This window comes from Aegilops tauschii, chromosome 6, assembly GCF_002575655.3.
Source record: "Aegilops tauschii subsp. strangulata cultivar AL8/78 chromosome 6, Aet v6.0, whole genome shotgun sequence".
Classification (NCBI taxonomy): Eukaryota; Viridiplantae; Streptophyta; class Magnoliopsida; order Poales; family Poaceae; genus Aegilops; species Aegilops tauschii.
In genome coordinates, this window is record NC_053040.3 from 155,103,725 (window position 1) to 155,125,287 (window position 21,563).

The window sequence follows — 21,563 nt, forward strand, 5'->3', positions numbered from 1 at the left end:
AGATGGTTAAGTTTCCTAGCCATAGACATGAGTTGTCATTTGATTAACGGGATCACATCATTAGAGAATGATGTGATTGACTTGACCCATTCCGTTAGCTTAGCACTTGATCGTTTAGTATATTGCTATTGCTTTCTTCATGATTTATACATGTTCCTATGACTATGAGATTATGCAACTCCCGAATACCGGAGGAACACCTTGTGTGCTACCAAACGTCACAACTTAACTGGGTGATTATAAAGGTGCTCTACAGGTGTCTCCGATGGTACTTGTTGAGTTGGCATAGATCAAGATTAGGATTTGTCACTCCGATTGTCAGAGAGGTATCTCTGGGCCCTCTCGGTAATGCACATCACTATAAGCCTTGCAAGCATTGTGACTAATGAGTTAGTTGCGGGATGATGCATTACGGAACGAGTAAAGAGACTTGCCGGTAACGAGATTGAACTAGGTATTGAGATACCGACGATCGAATCTCGGGCAAGTAACATACCGATGACAAAGGGAACAACGTATGTTGTTATGCGATTTGACCGATAAAGATCTTCGTAGAATATGTAGGAGCCAATATAAGCATCCAGGTTCCGCTGTTTGTTATTGACAGAGATGTGTCTCGGTCATGTCTACATAGTTCTCGAACCCGTAGGGTCCGCACGCTTAACGTTCGGTGACGATCGGTATTATGAGTTTATGTGTTTTGATGTACCGAAGGTTGTTCGGAGTCCCGGATGAGATCAGAGACATGACGAGGAGTCTCGAAATGTTTGAGACGTAAAGATCGATATATTGGAAGGCTATATTCGGACATCAGAAAGGTTCTGAGTGGTTCGGGTATTTATTGGAGTACCGGAGAGTTACAGGAATTCGCCGGGGAGTATATGGGCCTTATTGGGCTTTAGGGGAGAGAGAGAGGGGCTGCCTAGGGCAGGCCGCACGCCCCCCCAAGGCCTAGTTCGAATTGGACTAGGGGGAGGGGCGGCGCCCCCTCCTTCCTTCTCTTCTCTCTTCCCCTTCCTTCTCTCCAACTCCTACTACTTGGAAGGGGGGGAATCCTACTCCCGGTGGGAGTAGGACTCCCCAGGGCGCGCCATAGTAGAGGGTCGGCCCTCCCCCTCCTCCACTCCTTTATATACGGGGAAGGGGGCACCCCATAGACACACCAGTTGATCATTGATCTTTTAGCCGTGTGCGGTGCCCCCCTCCGCCATAATCCACCTCGGTCATATCGTAGCGGTGCTTAGGCGAAGCCCTGCGTCGGTAGCTTCATCAACACCGTCATCACGCCGTCGTGCTGACAGAACTCTCCCTTGAGGCTCTACTGGATCATGAGTTCGTGGGACGTCACCGAGCTGAACATGTGCAGATCGCGGAGGTGCCGTACGTTCGGTACTAGGATCGGTCGATCGTGAAGACGTACGACTACATCAACCGCGTTGTCATAACGCTTCCGCTTATGGTCTACGAGGGTACGTGGATGACACTCTCCCCTCTCGTTGCTATGCATCACCATGATCTTGTGTGTGCGTAGGAAAACTGTTGAAATTACTACGTTCCCCAACAGGCGCTCCCCTCCCTTGAGTCCTTCTTGTTCATCATGCCCTCCACGCTTGCGATCAAGGCGTTGGATGCCGCATCCCGCTTGTCCTCCTCCTTGGAGTTGGTCTTCCCCCGCGGCCGTGCCGGCTCGCCCTCCCCAACCTCCTCCACGGCTTGCTTCCCCCCACGCGACTTGAGGGCGGCATATTGCGCCTTGAACTTCTCCGCGTCCTTGATGACCCGAAGCAATGGGAGAGGTTGAAGCACTTGCCATTGTGTTGAACCTTGAATGCCTCCAAAGCTTGAAATGCCTACAAAATGTTTCCATGCAAGCATATGGGCAAATGATATGCAAATGAACACGCAAGCATGAAATTGATGACACAAAAGAGGGCGGCTTGCTAGCATACCATGTCTTGCATGCCGATGCCACTCACGGGCGGGCCTTGACGCTCTCAAGGGTGGCGCAAAACTTGTTGCACTCTTGTTGGATCACCCTCCATCACTTGGAAATGGACACCCACCCGCTCGTGCTCACAAGTTGGTAAGGCGGAAACTTCTTGCGCTCATGAAACTCTCGGTGGACACGAATCCAAAAGGTTGAATGCTTTTGTTCGGCGCCCGTCTTGGGGTCTTGTCCAATGTCTCACCAACACTCGCAAAGAAGCTTGTCCTCGGCCACCATGTATGCCTTCGTGCGCTTGCTCTTGCGCTTCAGCTTAGGACCGGCGGCTTGGTTGGCGAGCTCGTCCTCGAATAAGGGCTCCACTTCGATGTCGCACTCATCCTCTTCCTCTAGCCCGTAGTCATCCGGGAACTCGTGGTCGAGTGGGAAGCCGTCCAGGTCGATGCCGATCTGATCACGCATGAAGGACCCCTGATCGGGATCATAGCCAGCGGCCGGCGTGAACGCCCCGCGGCCGTCCTGGCTTTGTGTCTCGTCGGGATCGTAGCCAGCGGCCGGCGCACCGCCCTCGAAGATGAGGTTCTGCATGTAGTCCTCGTCGACGGCGGACGACATTCCCTCGAACAGGTTGCGGGCCTCCGAGAGCACGCCGGCCGGCGTCTGCCGCGCACGTTTCCTCGCGCCATCGGATGACGAGCCACCGGCCACCGGGGTGGCGTTGAGGTCGATGGGCGCGGGCGTGGAAGGCGCGACCACGCTCACATCGGGCGAGCACTCCCCGGAGAGGTGGGAGGCCTGTGGGTACACGTGGAAGCCGGGCACCGGGTTGCAAACCGACGCGCGGGGCGAGTCGGCAGCATCATCCGAGGAAACGCCGATGAGCTAGTGCTGGCCGCGGCGACGGCGGCGTTGAGGAGGCAGTGCTGGCCAGGGTTTAGCCCTAGCATGTAGAGCGCCTCCCTCGTTGCTGCCGCGACGCGGGCGTTGGTGACCTCCTGCTGCGCGGCGGCCTCATCCCTCGCGTCCGCGGCGTGCCTCCGGTCCTTCCTCTTGGCCGACTCCCTTGCCCGCTGTGCGGGCGTCAGCGGCTTCCTTGGCTTGGCCGCGGCAGCGGTCTTGCGCGGGGCACGAGGCTTGCCTTTCCCGGCAGGGGCGGGGGCGCCGGACGAGGCGAGGGAGGCGAGGCCGGCGGCGGCATCGAGGTCGATGGCGTCCTCCATGGCGGGGTGTGGGGCGGGAGCGCGCGGGGGGAGGGTTTTTGGGGGGGGAAATGAGGGGAAATGGTGGTGGCTGCCACCGACCGGCGGGCCCGGGGAGAGGAGTAGGCGCGCGCGTCCGTCTCGTGTCCGCGCCGATGCAAATCCGGCTCAAAAATGGACCGGGAATGGGCCGGCAAGCGGACGCGCGTCCGTTTGGGTCGGCGCGTTGGGCCGACTTTTGTGTCTGCGCCGACCCAAACGGACGCCAGCGGACGAAATGGGTCGCCCCATTGGAGTTGCTCTTACGGCTCAATTACTTAAAAAAATCCGAAAATCTGAAAGAAAAAATACATGAAACTCAAAACCTGAGGCAAAGTTTCATGTGGAATAAATCTTGAGCTTTCTTAGTGGCTGCCTAATTAAAACTTTCCATCCTTAGGAAGGAAAAGGAGTACAAAGCCATGCACTAGATTACAAAAGGATAAAAAATTACAAAGCCTACAACTGTTCTTCCTCTTCTTCGGTGGTAAGATTTTTGAACTTGGCTTTCTGTCTTGTTTGTAAATGCTGGAAGATAACCATATAAGCCAAAACTTAACTGTGTCATTAAAGATAAGTTCCAAGTAAAGTCATAGAAAACCAAGATTCATTTTCTAAAGGGAAGTGCAGACCAACATCTCACCAAAATCATGACTTCACGAGAAATGAACTAGTTTCATAACAGAAGCCAAACAACTCAGGATCAGGCAATAGATATTTAAGCATGGACCTCAGTTAACAAATAGGATCTGAAATCACTTGGGTGAAGCTTTCATGAATTATTAGCCCAGCTCACCCAAAACCAAAAATAAATAAACAAAATAAAATAAAGAGGCTTTCATGTGGTGCCCAACTATTAAGCCAAAATCACTCAGTGAAAAGAAGTCATCCTTGTGAAATATCAGATGCGTCTCACCTCCCATGGGAGGCCGCGTAGTGCTTTATTGATTGATCGGGGCTTATCCCGTGTAACGCATACATTGTTCTGTTACAGCCGTGGTTGGCAAGGAGAGAATAAAGAGGAAAGAAAAGCAACAGTAAAAAGTAAATAAGCTAGAGGTATACGATGAGCGAATGCAAGCCATCCGATCTTCTTCTCCGTCAGCGATCCCAGCCGTTCATTATCTGAACCGGTACAGTTAACTGAAGACTAAAACACCTTGCAAGTTCAGTCACAATGACCCCTTGTGAGCGCGATCTTGTCTTCAAGAAGCTGAAGGTTGACGACGCCATGCTTTGACTGTCTTCTTGAAAAAGGCTGGGAATGTATGCTTCATGAAATCCACGTCTTCCCAAGTTGCGTCATCCAGAGGAAAATTCAGCTGGCTAATGTGGAACACTGGGTGGATACCCACGTTTGCAGCTGCAGGTGATATGCCACACTGCCCACATGATACAGTACTCGAAATGGTCCGTAGAACTTCTTTTGCAGCTTCATGTGAGAGCGAAGGCCAAAAGCATTCAGACGATATGGCTGAAGCTTCAAGTAAGCCATGTCACCTACTGCGAGAGTCCTTCCGACTCGCTTGCGATCTGCATATTTCTTCATGCGCTGCTGGGCAATTAAGAGATGTGCTTCAGTGTTGACAGTAGTTGTTGTCTGTGCCTCACTGTCAGTAGTGCCTACCATTGAGAACTCACTGATTTGTCGCCGTGGATATCGATATAAGGCCTCAAAAGGAGTCTCTTGGAGAGACGAATGAAAAGAACTGTTGTACCATTATTCAGCCATGGGTAAATACTGAACCCATTTCTTCGGATCGGTAGAAACCAGGCACCAAAGGTAATTTTCAATACACTGGTTCACACGTTCAACTTGCAAGGTCAGTCTGACAATGTCGCATTCTCCATTGGAGATGCATTTTGATGTATGAGTTCCATATCAAGAAAGACTTTTTCCAAAGATGTTTCCAGCTAATTAAAACAAGTCAAAACTGGAACAGAACCATACAAGCCAAAGCTTAACTGCGTCATAATTCATAAACCAAGATTCGTTTTTTAAAGAGAAGCCAACAAAGTGTAGACCAGCATCTCAATCAAATAGTTTCAGAATAGAAGCCAAACAACCATAACGATCAGCCAATAGATACTTAAGAAATGGACCTTAATCAACAAACAAGATTTGAAATCATTTGTGTGAAGCTTTCACTGATTAGTAATCCAGCCCACACAGACCCAAAAAAAAAAACAGGCTTCATGTCGTGCTCCAGCTAAGCATTATAAATTCAACTGATCTAAGCCCAGCTGTTAAGCCAAAATCATTCAGGGAAAAGAAGTCATCCAATTTTAGCAAGAGAACCAATATTAAGGCAAAATGAACATAAATCTGTTCTTACCAGTTCAAGATGGAAAAAGAACAGCAAGAGCATGAATAGCGAAAACAAACTGCTAACTATCGATAGGGTCCTTTTCTAAAAAAAAAAATCGATAGGGAAAATGCTCTCAGGTTATTATTATACTCCCTCTTCTAGTTCTGGAGAAGTTGTTGGTTTAGGCATGGGTTTAATTAACTTTTTCCAAACTTTGACTCACTATATTTCATAATATTTTTGGATTGGATATGTGAAAACAATGTGTAGGTTTATGTCATTAAGTATTTTCAAAACAATATTGTCTTGAAGAGCTTTACAGTTATAATGTATAATAAAAATAACGGTTATCTCTCATAAAGTATTTTAAAGAAGTATAAATTTGAAGAGTTTTATAGTTAACGAAAATAAGCAGTAAAAGTTGCATTATGGGGGCTTCTTCAGAACTAGACTAGAGGGAGTATGTTCATCATTGAGCAACACACACATATTGTGGTGCTTCCCCATCAACCTAAAGCCTATTTTTATTCACACACAAAAAACTAAAGCCTATTTAAAAGGTGTATACCATCCAATTTAAGAGATAATTTTTAATTCTGGAAAATTTAGTGGTTTTGATTTACGTTTTGTTAGTGTAAATAAACAGAAATTACTATGTAAAAGAGGGGGAGAGGTGGTAGATCTTACCAGTGTGTGTTACCTGATCTGACTGGAGCTAATGAGGGTTCCCAAATCCGACACCGAACCATCTTGCAGTTAACAGCTGAAGGATATTGTCTTTAACCTCGCAGTATCTTTGGGCCCAGCCTTTTGGTTCGGTGTCATCAACTCCTAAGCCAGGAGCCCGGTCCTTTGAGTCGAGGTTGATCGGATCTTTCCAATCAGCCACATAAGCGGACACGCGCCTCTTGAACTTGACTTTGAACTCCGACCAAGCTTGGTATTTGTAGTGGTTAATACGTGCCAGCACGGTCCAGATGCTTTTGAAAGCAGGCTTGAGCTTAAAATGATGGACCACATTCATGAGGGATGGTTCCACGGCGTCGAGACGGACCAAGGATTTGTGCCGCTGCGGGTTCTTCAACCGGCAAGTGTAGCCCTGGCAGACCCCCTCTGGTGGATGTGCTGTTTGGCCCGAGGGGGCAAAGTCATAACAAGCAAGGTATATTTGGCCAACGCTGTCATCAACAGAAATGACGGGCTCTAGCAAAGATTTTGATGGCTTCTCCAATCCTGCCCAGCTTGTTGAGAAGATGAACTCATCAACATCTATGACAGCCATCCATTGGCACGAAGCTTGCTGTGTGGCCACGCAATGAGACAGACCAGCTTCTTGGACCTTGGTCCAAGGCCATGGCACGGTTGTGATGTTGAGCCCGGAGGATATGAGCTGCGCCACTAGGCCTGCCAAGTTGTCCTCGCTGCCATTATCGTAGATAAAGAACTGATCCACCCCAATCGCACTATGGTAGAGTGCCCACTCCCTGAGAAACTTGGAGATGTTGCGTCCCATTGTGCAGGCGCAAATTGAACTCTTGTGGGGAGTCAGCGAAGAAGATTCAGCTTGCTGTCGACGAAAGGTTGCAAGGGAGGGCATGGGATCCTCGCCGGTGACCCCTAGTGTGACAAGAACCTTGGTGCTTCCTCCTGACTTGACAGGTGTAGGCGGCGAGGGGCAGCGAGTAACTTGCTGTACTGAGCTGATTGCCGGCGTAGATGCCAGCATGGTATCGGCGCCGTCGCTGTAGCGATACAGGCACCGAAGACCTTGGCGGCGGCTGATTCCCTTAGCGAAGACGAGCACGTCGCCTCCGTCCAGAAGAGCCGAGTCAAACACTATCGGGTCGCTGCTCCAGTTAAGCAATGCGCGGCCCGGAGAAGGAGAAGGAGGATCTGGAGCAGCTGCGGCGGCCGAGGAGGTGGAGGAGTGGAGTAAGAGCGGCGCTTGGAGCTGCTGGAAGCTCTGCGCTGGCTCGGGAAGGCGGCAGACGTATGCGTGAAGCCCGGACGCCGGCAGCCTCCCGAGCGGTCTCGCCGGGGAGGACGCCCCACCCTGGAAGGCGCAGATGGAGTCGCCGGTAGGCTCAGTGTCGTCGAGGACCAGGACCACCTGGTCGGGAAGGAGCACCGCATCCGCCTCCTGCGGCGGCGGCGAGTGGCCGGCGCGGAGGCGGAGGGGGAGAAGGCGCCGCGCGAGGCTGTCATCGCTGAGGCGGAAGGGCGAGTATTGGGATTGCGGGGACGGGGACGGCGACGGCGAAAAGTCGGCAGCGAACGGGAAGGGCGGGGGCGCCGGACTGTCGGCGACGAGCGGGAAGGGGGCGCCGAGGCCGAGGGGCAACGAGAAGACCGGGCGGCCCGCGTAGGCGTTGTGGCCTCCGCTTCCGGCTAACAGCAGGAGAGCTCCGACTGAGACGCCGCCGACGATGCGGCGCAGCCGGCTGCAGCGGCGGTGGCGCGGCATATTGGATTTGGCGGGAGCAGAGCAGGAGCTCGATTTCGCGGGAGCAGGAGCGTGATTTGGCGGGAGCAGCGGGAGCTCGAAGGCGGAAGATTGAGATTTCGCGGGAGCAGGGAGCAGAGCTTCGATTGCTGGGTTGCGACCGAGAAGACGGTCTCGATCGATCTGGGTTTAGGGTTTTCGACCCGACCCGAACACGGATTGGGTTTTTTTTTTTCGAGTCAGGCTGGCGGGCCGCTGGGTCGATTCCACTTCCCGTGTCGGTCGGATTGGGCTCCACCACGTCATTACGATCAGGCAGGCTGGTTTTTGCGAAACGTGTTGTCTTTTTTTCTTTTTTACAATATAAAACCTGTCACCTTCTAACTCCAAATCCACACCGAGCCTCCGAAGAGAGCGGTTAGGGTTAGGGTTTGCGGATCCATCCCGTATCCCCGGCCCGAACAGATACTCCAAATCAGGCCGTCTCGGAAAAAAATTATGGGATCCCGCATCCGCGAGCCCAACTCCTTCATATGTGCTGGATTTCACCCGATTTTGCCGATCCCCTTTCGGTTGTCCCGAACCCACTTCTGCCGACTTCACCTCCCGCCTCCCGTCCCGCCGTCGCCGCCACGGATCCGTCCTCCAACCTCGCAGTCCTTCCTCGCGGCGCCGGAATTCAGCCGGATGGCCACCCGCCGCCCCCGGGTGTGCCATACCATGCGCCGCCGCCGCTCTGTCCACCCGGGCCTCCCACCACCGTGCGTCGGCCCCGCTCTGGTTCCACGCGCCAAGAGGAAGAAGACCGCCTCGACCGGCCCTGCCGGTGCGCGGGTGAAACCGCTCACGAAGAAGGTGACCACGTCACGGGGTTGGGCTCCTCCTTCGACTTCCGCAGCCCCCGGCATCCATGATGACCCACAAGTATATGGGATCAATTGTAGTCCTTTCGATAAGTAAGAGTGTCGAATCCAACGAGGAGCAGAAGGAAATGACAAGTGGTTTTAGCAAGGTATTCTCTGCAAGCACTGAAATTATAAGTAACAAGTAGTTTGATAACAAGATAATTTGTAACGAGCAAGTAGCGATACTAGTAACAAAGGTGTGTTGGAAAAATGCCCTAGAGGCAATAATAAAATGGTTATTATTATATTTCCTTGTTCATGATAATTGTCTATTGTTCATGCTATAATTGTGTTATCCGGAAATCGTAATACATGTGTGAACACATAGACCATAACATGTCCCTAGTGAGCCTCTAGTTGATTAGCTCGTTGATCAATAGATGGTTACGGTTTCCTGACCATGGACATTGGATGTCATTGATAACGGGATCACATCATTAGAAGAATGATGTGATGGACAAGACCCAATCCTAAGCATAGCACTAGATCGTGTAGTTCGTTTGCTGAAGCTTTTCTAATGTCAAGTATCATTTCCTTAGACCATGAGATCGTGCAATTCCCGGATACCGTAGGAATGCTTTGGGTGTACCAAACGTCACAACGTAACTGGGTGGCTATAAAGGTGCACTACAGGTATCTCCGAAAGTGTCTGTTGGGTTGGCTCGGATCGAGACTGGGATTTGTCACTCCGTATGACGGAGAGGTATCTCTGGGCCCACTCGGTATTGCATCATCATAATGAGCTCAATGTGACTAAGTAGTTAGTCACGAGATCATGCATTACGGAACGAGTAAAGTGACTTGCCTGTAACGAGATTGAACGAGGTATTGGGATACCGACGATCGAATCTCGGGCAAGTAACGTACCGATTGACAAAGGGAATTGTATACGGGATTACTTGAATCCTCGACATCGTGGTTCATCCGATGAGATCATCGAGGAGCATGTGGGATCCAACATGGGTATCCAGATCCCGCTGTTGGTTATTGACCGGAGAGTCGTCTCGGTCATGTCTGCGTGTCTCCCGAACCCGTAGGGTCTACACACTTAAGGTTCGGTGACGCTAGGGTTGTAGAGATATTAGTATGCGGTAACCCGAAAGTTGTTCGAAGTCCCGGATGAGATCCCGGACATCACAGGAGTTCCGGAATGGTCCGGAGGTAAAGATTTGTATATAGGAAGTCCAGTTTCGGCCACCGGGAAAGTTTCGGGGGTCACCGGTATTGTACCGGGACCACTGGAAGGGTCCCGGGGGTCCATCGGGTGGGGCCACCTATCCCGGAGGGCCCCATGGGCTGAAGTGGGAAGGGAACCAGCCCCTGGTGGGCTGGTGCGCCCCCCATGGGCCTCCCCCTGCGCCTAGGGTTGGAAACCCTGGGGGTGGGGGGTGAAGGAAATATGCCCTAGAGGCAATAATAAAGTATTATATATTTCCTTGTATCATGATAAATGTTTATTATTCATGCTAGAATTGTATTAACCGGAAACATAATACATGTGTGAATACATAGACAAACAAAGTGTCACTAGTATGCCTCTACTTGACTAGCTCGTTAATCAAAGATGGTTATGTTTCCTAGCCATAGACATGAGTTGTTATTTGATTAACGGGATCACCTCATTAGAAGAATGACGTGATTGACATGACCCATTACGTTAGCTTAGCACCCGATCGTTTAGTATGTTGCTATTGCTTTCTTCATGACTTATACATGTTCCTATGACTATGAGATTATGCAACTCCCGTTTACCGGAGGAACACTTTGTGTGCTACCAAACGTCACAACGTAACTGGGTGATTATAAAGGTGCTCTACAGGTGTCTCCAAAGGTACTTGTTGGGTTGGCGTATTTCGAGATTAGGATTTGTCACTCCGATTGTCGGAGAGGTATCTCTGGGCCCACTCGGTAATGCACATCACTATAAGCCTTGCAAGCATTGTGACTAATGAGTTAGTTACGGGATGATGTATTACGGAACGAGTAAAGAGACTTGCCGGTAACGAGATTGAACTAGGTATCGAGATACCGACGATCGAATCTCGGGCAAGTAACATACCGACGACAAAGGGAACAACGTATGTTGTTATGCGGTCTGACCGATAAAGATCTTCGTAGAATATATGGGAGCCAATATGGGCATCCAGGTCCCGCTATTGGTTATTGACCGGGGAGGTGTCTCGGTCATGTCTACATAGTTCTCGAACCCAAAGGGTCCGCACGCTTAAAGTTACGATGACAGTTTTATTATGAGTTTATGTATGTTGATGTACCAAAGGAGTTCGGAGTCCCGGATGAGATCGGGGACATGACGAGGAGTCTCGAAATGGCCGAGACGTAAAGATCGATATATTGGACGACTATATTCGGACTTCGGAAAGGTTCCGAGTGATTCGGGTATTTTTCGGAGTACCGGAGAGTTACGGGAATTCGTATTGGGCCTTAATGGGCCATACGGGAAAGGAGAGAAAGACCCCAAAGGGTGGCCGCACCCCTCCCCATGGGCTAGTCCGAATTGGACTAGGGAAGGGGGGCGCCCCCTTCCTTCTTTCTCCTTCTCCCTTCCCTTCTCCTACTCCCACAAGGAAAGGAGGAGTCCTACTCCCGGTGGGAGTAGGACTCCCCCCTTTGGCGCGCCTCTCCCTTGGCCGGCTGCCTCCTCCTTGCTCCTTTATATACGGGGGCAGGGGGGCACCCCATAGACACAACAATTGATCCTTGAGATCTCTTAGCCGTGTGCGGTGCCCCCCTCCACCAAACTACACCTCGATAATACCGTTGCGGAGCTTAGGCGAAGCCCTGCGTCGGTGGAACATCATCATCGTCACCACGCCGTCGTGCTGACGAAACTCTCCCTCAACACTCGGCTGGATCGGAGTTCGAGGGACGTCATCGAGCTGAACGTGTGTAGAACTTTGGAGGTGCCGTGCGTTCGGTACTTGATCGGTCGGATCGTGAAGACGTACGACTACATCAACCGCGTTGTGACAACGCTTCCGCTGTCGGTCTACAAGGGTACGTGGACAACACTCTCCCCTCTCGTTGCTATGCATCACCATGATCTCGCGTGAGCGTAGAATTTTTTTGAAATTACTACGTTCCCCAACAGTGGCATCCGAGCCTGGTTTTATGCGTTGATGCTTTGCACGAGGAGAACACAAGTGAGTTGTGGGCGATATAAGTCATACTGCTTACCAGCATGTCATACTTTGGTTCAGCGGTATTGTGAGATGAAGCGGCCCGGACCGACATTACGCGTACGCTTACGCGAGACTGGTTTCACCGTTCGGAGCACTCGTTGCTTAAAGGTGACTGGCGGGTGTCTGTCTCTCTCACTTTAGTTGAACCGAGTGTGGCTACGCCCGGTCCTTGCGAAGGTTAAAACAGCACCAACTTGACAAACTATCGTTGTGGTTTTGATGCGTAGGTAAGAACGGTTCTTGCTAAGCCCGTAGCAGCCACGTAAAACTTGCAACAACAAAGTAGAGGACGTCTAACTTGTTTTTGCAGGGCATGTTGTGATGTGATATGGTCAAGACATGATGTGATATAATGTGTTGTATGAGATGATCATGTTTTGTAACCGAGTTATCGGCAACTGGCAGGAGCCATATGGTTGTCGCTTTATTGTATGAGATGCAATCGCCATGTAATAGTTTTACTTTATCACTAAGCGGTAGCGATAGTCGTAAAAGTAATAAGTTGGCGAGACGACAACGATACTACGATGGAGATCAAGGTGTCGAGCCGGTGACGATGGTGATCATGATGGTGCTTCGGAGATGGTGATCACAAGCACGGTGCTTCGGAGATGGAGATCACAAGCACAAGATGATGATGGCCATATCATATCACTTATATTGATTGCATGTGATGTTAATCCTTTATGCATCTTATCTTGCTTTGATTGACGGTAGCATTATAAGATGATCTCTCACTAAAATTTCAAGATAAAAGTGTTCTCCCTGAGTATGCACCGTTGCAAAAGTTCTTCGTGCTGAGACACCACGTGTTAATCGGGTGTGATAGGCTCTACGTTCAAATACAACGGGTGCAAAACAGTTGCACACGCGGAATACTCGGGTTAAACTTGACGAGCCTAGCATATACAGATATGGCCTCGGAACACAGAGACCGAAAGGTCGAGCGTGAATCATATAGTAGATATGATCAACATAGTGATGTTCACCATTGAAACTACTCCATCTCACGTGTTAATCGGTCATGGTTTAGTTGCTTTGGATCACGTAATCACTTAGATGATTAGAGAGATGTCTATCTAAGTGGGAGTTCTTAAGTAATATGATTAATTGAACTTAAATTTATCATGAACTTAGTACCTGATAGTATCTTGCTTGTCTATGTTAATTGTAGATATATGGCCCGTGCTGTTGTTCCGTTGAATTTTAATGCGTTCCTTGAGAAAGCTAAGTTGAAAGATGATGGTAGCAATTACACGGACTGGGTCCGTAACTTGAGGATTATCCTCATTGCTGCACAGAAGAATTACGTCCTGGAAGCACCGCTAGGTGCCAGGCCTCCTGCAAGAGCTACACCAGAAGTTATGAACGTCTGGCAAAGCAAAGCTGATGACTACTCAATAGTTCAGTGTGCCATGCTTTACGGCTTAGAACCGGGACTTCAACGACGTTTTGAACGTCATGGAGCATATGAGATGTTCCAGGAGTTGAAGTTAATATTTCAAGCAAATGCCCGGATTGAGAGATATGAAGTCTCCAATAAGTTCTATAGCTGCAAGATGGAAGAGAATAGTTCTGTCAGTGAGCATATACTCAGAATGTCTGGGTATAATAATCACTTGATTCAACTGGGAGTTCAACTTCCGGATGATTGCGTCATTGACAGAATTCTTCAATCACTGCCACCAAGCTACAAGAGCTTCGTGATGAACTATAACATGCAAGGGATGGATAAGACGATTCCCGAGCTCTTCGCAATGCTAAAGGCAGCGGAGGTAGAAATCAAAAAGGAGCATCAAGTGTTGATGGTCAGTAAAACCACTAGTTTCAAGAAAAAGGGCAAAGGGAAGAAGAAAGGGAACTTCAAGAAGAATAGCAAGCAAGTTGCTGTTCAGGAGAAGAAATCCAAGTCTGGACCTAAGCCTGAAACTGAGTGCTTCTACTGTAAGCAGACTGGCCACTGGAAGCGGAACTGCCCCAAGTATTTGGCGGATAAGAAGGATGGCAAGGTTAACAAAGGTATATGTGATATACATGTTATTGATGTGTACCTTACTAATACTCGCAGTAGCACCTGGGTATTTGATACTGGTTATGTTGCTAATATTTGCAACTCAAAACAGGGGCTACGGATTAAGCAAAGTTTAGCTAAGGACGAGGTGACGATGCGCGTGGGAAATGGTTCCAAAGTCGATGTGATCGCCGTCGGCACGCTACCTCTACATCTACCTTCGGGATTAGTTTAGACCTAAATAATTGTTATTTGGTGCCAGCGTTGAGCATGAACATTATATCTGGATCTTGTTTAATGCGAGACGGTTATTCATTTAAATCTGAGAATAATGGTTGTTCTATTTATATGAATAATATCTTTTATGGTCATGCACCCTTGAAGAGTGGTCTATTTTTAATGAATCTCGATAGTAGTAATACACATATTCATAATGTTGAAACCAAAAGATGCAGAGTTAATAATGACAGTGCAACTTATTTGTGGCACTGCCGTTTGGGTCATATCGGTGTAAAGCGCATGAAGAAACTCCATACTGATGGAATTTTGGAAACACTTGATTTTGAATCACTTGGTACTTGCGAACCGTGCCTTATGGGCAAGATGACAAAAACACCGTTCTCCGGAACTATGGAGAGAGCAAAAGATTTGTTGGAAATCATACACACAGATGTATGTGGTCCGATGAATATTGAAGCTCGTGGCGGATATCGTTATTTTCTCACCTTCACAGATGATTTGAGTAGATATGGGTATATCTACTTGATGAAACATAAGTCTGAAACATTTGAAAAGTTCAAAGAATTTCAGAGTGAAGTTGAAAATCATCGTAACAAGAAAATAAAATTCCTACGATCTGATCGTGGAGGAGAATATTTGAGTTACGAGTTTGGTCTACATTTGAAACAATGCGGAATAGTTTCGCAACCCACGCCACCCGGAACACCACAGCGTAATGGTGTGTCTGAACGTCGTAATCGCACTTTACTAGATATGGTGCGATCTATGATGTCTCTTACTGATTTACCGCTATCGTTTTGGGGTTATGCTTTAGAGACGGCTGCATTCACTCTAAATAGGACACCATCGAAATCCGTTGAGACGACGCCTTATGAACTATGGTTTGGCAAGAAACCAAAGTTGTCGTATCTTAAAGTTTGGGGTTGCGATGCTTATGTGAAGAAACTTCAACCTGATAAGCTCGAACCCAAATCAGAGAAATGTGTCTTCATAGGATACCCAAAGGAGACCGTTGGGTACACCTTCTATCACAGATCCGAAGGCAAGATATTTGTTGCTAGAAATGGATCCTTTCTAGAGAAGGAGTTTCTCTCGAAAGATGTGAGTGGGAGGAAAGTAGAACTTGATGAGGTAACCGTACCTGCTCCCTTATTGGAAAGTAGATCATCGCAGAGATCAGTTTCTGCGACACCTACACCAAGTAGTGAGGAAGTTAATGATAATAATCATGAAACTTCAGATCAAGTTATTACTGAACTTCGTAGGTCAACTAGATCAAGATCCGCACCAGAGTGGTACGGCAATCCTGTTCTGGAGGTCATGTTACTAGACCATGGCGAACCTACGAACTATGAAGAAGCAATGGTGAGCCCAGATTCCGCAAAATGGCTTGAAGCCATGAAATCCGAGATAGGATCCATGTATGAGAACAAAGTATGGACTTTGGTTGACTTGCCCGATGGTCGGCAAGCCATTGAAAATAAATGGATCTTCAAGAAGAAGACTGACGCTGATGGTAATGTTACTATCTATAAAGCTCGACTTGCTGCGAAAGGTTTTCGACAAGTTCAAGGGATTGACTACGATGAGACCTTCTCACCCGTAGCGATGCTTAAGTCTGTCCGAATCGTGTTAGCAATTGCCGCATTTTATGATTATGAAATTTGGCAAATGGATGTCAAAACTGCGTTCCTGAATGGATTTCTGGAAGAAGAGTTGTATATGATGCAACCGGAAGGTTTTGTCGATCCAAAGGGAGCTAACAAAGTGTGCAAGCTCCAGCGATCCATTTATGGACTGGTGCAAGCCTCTCGAAGTTGGAATAAACGCTTTGATAGTGTGATCAAAGCATTTGGTTTTATACAGACTTTTGGAGAAGCCTGTATTTACAAGAAAGTGAGTGGGAGCTCGATAGCATTTCTGATATTATATGTGGATGACATATTACTGATTGGAAATGATATTGAATTTCTGGATAGCATAAAGGGATACTTGAATAAAAGTTTTTCAATGAAAGACCTCGGTGAAGCTGCATATATATTAGGCATTAAGATCTATAGAGATAGATCAAGGCGCTTAATTGGACTTTCACAAAGCACATACCTTGACAAAGTTTTGAAGAAGTTCAAAATGGATCAAGCAAAGAAAGGGTTCTTGCCTGTACTACAAGGTGTGAGATTGAGTAAGACTCAATGCCCGACCACTGCAGAAGATAGAGAGAAGATGAAAGATGTTCCCTATGCTTCAGCCATAGGCTCTATCATGTATGCAATGCTGTGTACCAGACCTGATGTGTCCCTGGCTATAAGTTTAGCAGGGAGGTACCAAAGTAATCCAGGAGTGGATCACTGGACAGCGGTCAAGAATATCCTAAAATACCTGAAAAGGACTAAGGATATGTTTCTCGTATATGGAGGTGACAAAGAGCTCATCGTAAATGGTTACGTTGATGCAAGCTTTGACACTGATCCGGACGATTCGAAACCGCAAACCGGATACGTATTTACATTGAACGGTGGAGCTGTCAGTTGGTGCAGTTCCAAGCAAAGTGTCGTGGCGGGATCTACGTGTGAAGCGGAATACATAGCTGCTTCGGAAGCAGCGAATGAAGGAGTCTGGATGAAGGAGTTCATAACCGATCTAGGTGTCATACCTAGTACATCGGGACCAATGGAAATCTTTTGTGATAATACTGGTGCAATTGCCTTAGCAAAGGAATCCAGATTTCACAAGAGAACCAAGCACATCAGAAGACGCTTCAATTCCATCCGGGATTTAGTCCAGGTGGGAGACATAGAAATTTGCAAGATACATACGGATCTGAATGTAGCAGATCCGTTGACTAAGCCTCTTCCATGAGCAAAACATGATCAGCACCAAGACTCCATGGGTGTAAGAATCATTACTATGTAATCCAGATTATTGACTCTAGTGCAAGTGGGAGACTGAAGGAAATATGCCCTAGAGGCAATAATAAAGTATTATATATTTCCTTGTATCATGATAAATGTTTATTATTCATGCTAGAATTGTATTAACCGGAAACATAATACATGTGTGAATACATAGACAAACAAAGTGTCACTAGTATGCCTCTACTTGACTAGCTCGTTAATCAAAGATGGTTATGTTTCCTAGCCATAGACATGAGTTGTTATTTGATTAACGGGATCACCTCATTAGAAGAATGACGTGATTGACATGACCCATTACGTTAGCTTAGCACCCGATCGTTTAGTATGTTGCTATTGCTTTCTTCATGACTTATACATGTTCCTATGACTATGAGATTATGCAACTCCCGTTTACCGGAGGAACACTTTGTGTGCTACCAAACGTCACAACGTAACTGGGTGATTATAAAGGTGCTCTACAAGTGTCTCCAAAGGTACTTGTTGGGTTGGCGTATTTCGAGATTAGGATTTGTCACTCCGATTGTCGGAGAGGTATCTCTGGGCCCACTCGGTAATGCACATCACTATAAGCCTTGCAAGCATTGTGACTAATGAGTTAGTTACGGGATGATGTATTACGGAACGAGTAAAGAGACTTGCCGGTAACGAGATTGAACTAGGTATCGAGATACCGACGATCGAATCTCGGGCAAGTAACATACCGACGACAAAGGGAACAACGTATGTTGTTATGCGGTCTGACCGATAAAGATCTTCGTAGAATATGTGGGAGCCAATATGGGCATCCAGGTCCCGCTATTGGTTATTGACCGGGGAGGTGTCTCGGTCATGTCTACATAGTTCTCGAACCCAAAGGGTCCGCACGCTTAAAGTTACGATGACAGTTTTATTATGAGTTTATGTATGTTGATGTACCGAAGGAGTTCGGAGTCCCGGATGAGATCGGGGACATGACGAGGAGTCTCGAAATGGCCGAGACGTAAAGATCGATATATTGGACGACTATATTCGGACTTCGGAAAGGTTCCGAGTGATTCGGGTATTTTTCGGAGTACCGGAGAGTTACGGGAATTCGTATTGGGCCTTAATGGGCCATACGGGAAAGGAGAGAAAGACCCCAAAGGGTGGCCGCACCCCTCCCCATGGGCTAGTCCGAATTGGACTAGGGAAGGGGGGCGCCCCCTTCCTTCTTTCTCCTTCTCCCTTCCCTTCTCCTACTCCCACAAGGAAAGGAGGAGTCCTACTCCCGGTGGGAGTAGGACTCCCCCCTTTGGCGCGCCTCTCCCTTGGCCGGCTGCCTCCTCCTTGCTCCTTTATATACGGGGGCAGGGGGGCACCCCATAGACACAACAATTGATCCTTGAGATCTCTTAGCCGTGTGTGGTGCCCCCCTCCACCAAACTACACCTCGATAATACCGTTGCGGAGCTTAGGCGAAGCCCTGCGTCGGTGGAACATCATCATCGTCACCACGCCGTCGTGCTGACGAAACTCTCCCTCAACACTCGGCTGGATCGGAGTTCGAGGGACGTCATCGAGCTGAACGTGTGTAGAACTTCGGAGGTGCCGTGCGTTCGGTACTTGATCGGTCGGATCGTGAAGACGTACGACTACATCAACCGCGTTGTGACAACGCTTTCGCTGTCGGTCTACGAGGGTACGTGGACAACACTCTCCCCTCTCGTTGCTATGCATCACCATGATCTCGCGTGAGCGTAGAATTTTTTTGAAATTACTACGTTCCCCAACAGGGGGCGCCCCACCTGACTTGGGGGGCAAGTTCCCCCCTTGGCCGCTGCTCCCCCTTGAGATTGGATCTCTAGGGGCCGGCGCCCCCCAGGGCCCCTATATAAAGAGGGAGGGAGGGCTGCGTACCCAAGCCCCTGGCGCCTCCCTCTCCCCCCCGTAACATCTCTCCCTCTCGCTGAGCTTGGCGAAGCCCTGCCGAGATCCCCGCTGCTTCCACCACCACGCCGTCGTGCTGCTGGATCTCCATCAACCTCTCCTTTCCCCTTGCTGGATCAAGAAGGAGGAGACGTCTCTCCCAACCGTACGTGTGTTGAACGCGGAGGTGCCGTCCGTTCGGCGCTAGGATCATCGGTGATTTGGATCACGACGAGTACGACTCCATCAACCCCGTTCTCTTGCAACGCTTCCGCATCGCGATCTACAATGGTATGTAGATGCACTCCCCTTCCCCTCGTTGCTAGATGACTCCATAGATTGATCTTGGTGATGCGTATAAAATTTTTAATTTCTGCTACGATCCCCAACAGTGGCATCATGAGCTAGGTCTATGCGTAGTTTCTATGCACGAGTAGAACACAAGTTGTTGTGGGCGTTGATTTTGTCAATTTACTTGCCGTTACTAGTCTTATCTTGATTCGGCGGCATCGTGGGATGAAGCGGCCCGGACCGACCTTACACGTACGCTTACGTGAGACAGGTTCCACCGACTGACATGCACTAGTTGCATAAGGTGGCTAGCGGGTGTCTGTCTCTCCCACTTTAGTCGGATCGGATTCGATGAAAAGGGTCCTTATGAAGGGTAAATAGAAATTGGCATATCACGTTGTGGTTTTGGCGTAGGTAAGAATCGTTCTTGCTAGAAACCTATAGCAGCCACGTAAAAGTTTGCAACAACAATTAGAGGACGTCTAACTTGTTTTTGCAGCAAGTGTCATGTGATGTGATATGGCCAGAAGGATGTGATTAATGATATATGTGATGTATGAGATTGATCATGTTCTTGTAATAGGAATCACGACTTGCATGTCGATGAGTATGACAACCGGCAGGAGCCTAGGAGTTGTCTTAATTTATTTATGACCTGCGTGTCAACTGAAACATCATGTAACTACTTTACTTTATTGCTAACCGTTAGCCATAGTAGTAGAAGTAATAATTGGCGAGACAACTTCATGAAGACACGATGATGGCGATCATGATGATGGAGATCATGGTGTCATGCCAGTGACGATGATGAACATGGCGCCCCGAAGATGGAGATCAAAAGGAGCAAAATGATATTGGCCATATCATGTCACTATTTGATTGCATGTGATGTTTATCATGTTTTACATCTTATTTGCTTAGAACAACGGTGGCATAAATAAGATGATCCCTCGCTAAAATTTCAAGAAAGTGGTCCCCCTAACTGTGCACCGTTGCGAAAGTTCGTTGTTCCGAAGCACCATGTGATGATCGGGTGTGATAGGTTCTAACATTCGCATACAACGGGTGTAAGCCAGATTTACACACGCAATACACTTAGGTTGACTTGACGAGCCTAGCATGTACAGACATGGCCTCGGAACACAAGAGACCGGAAGGTCGAACATGAGTCGTATAGCAGATATGATCAACATGAAAATGTTCACCGATGATGACTAGTCCGTCTCACGTGATGATCGGACACGACCTAGTTGACTCGGATCATGTATCACTTAGATGACTAGAGGGATGTCTGTCTGAGTGGGAGTTCGTTAATAATTTGATTAGATGAACTTTATTATCATGAACTTAGTCTAAAAATCTTTAGAATATGTCTTGTAGATCAAATGGCCCACGCTAATGCTGCCCTCAACTTCAACGCGTTCCTAGAGAAAACCAAGCTGAAAGACGATGGTAGCAACTACACGGACTGGGTCCGTAACCTGAGGATTGTCCTCATAGCTGCCAAGAAAGCATATGTCCTTGAAGCACCGCTAGGTGATGCACCTGTTTTCCCAGCAACTCAAGACGTTCTGAACGCCTGGCAGTCGCGTAGTGTTGATTACTCTCTGGTTCAGTGCGGCATGCTTTACAGCTTAGAACCGGGGCTCCAAAAGCGTTTTGAGCAGCACGGAGCATGTGAGATGTTCCAAGAGCTGAAAATGGTTTTCCAAGCTCATGCCCGGGTCGAGAGATATGAAGTCTCCGACAAGTTCTACAGTTGTAAGATGGAGGAGAATAGTTCCGTCAGCGAACACATACTCAAAATGTCTGGGTTGCACAACCGCTTGTCTCAGCTGGGAGTTAATCTCCCGGATGACGCGGTCGCTGACAGAATCTTTCAGTCGCTCCCACCTAGCTACAAGAGCTTTGTGATGAACTTCAATATGCAGGGGATGGAAAAGACCATTCCTGAGGTATATTCAATGCTGAAATCAGCGGAGGTGGAGATCAAAAAGGAACATCAAGTGTTGATGGTGAATAAAACCACTAAGTTCAAGAAAGGCAAGGGTAAGAAGAACTTCAAGAAAGACGGCAAGGGAGTTGCCGCGCCCGGTAAGCAAGCTGCCGGGAAGAAGACAAGGAATGGACCTAAGCCTAAGACTGAGTGCTTTTATTGCAAGGGAAACGGTCACTGGAAGCG

The 21,563-nt window shown here is 48.2% G+C and overlaps 1 protein-coding gene across 1 annotated transcript; it reads right to left on the bottom strand.

Annotated features, from left to right (window-relative positions):
* Positions 1-4,082: 4,082 nt before the first annotated feature.
* LOC109744724 (glycosyltransferase family 92 protein Os08g0121900-like) lies at positions 4,083-8,182 on the bottom strand. The gene has a single exon (XM_073501235.1). The coding sequence runs from the start codon at positions 7,954-7,956 to the stop codon at positions 6,208-6,210; it is 1,749 nt and encodes a 582-aa protein (XP_073357336.1). The 5' UTR covers positions 7,957-8,182; the 3' UTR covers positions 4,083-6,207.
* Positions 8,183-21,563: the final 13,381 nt, after the last annotated feature.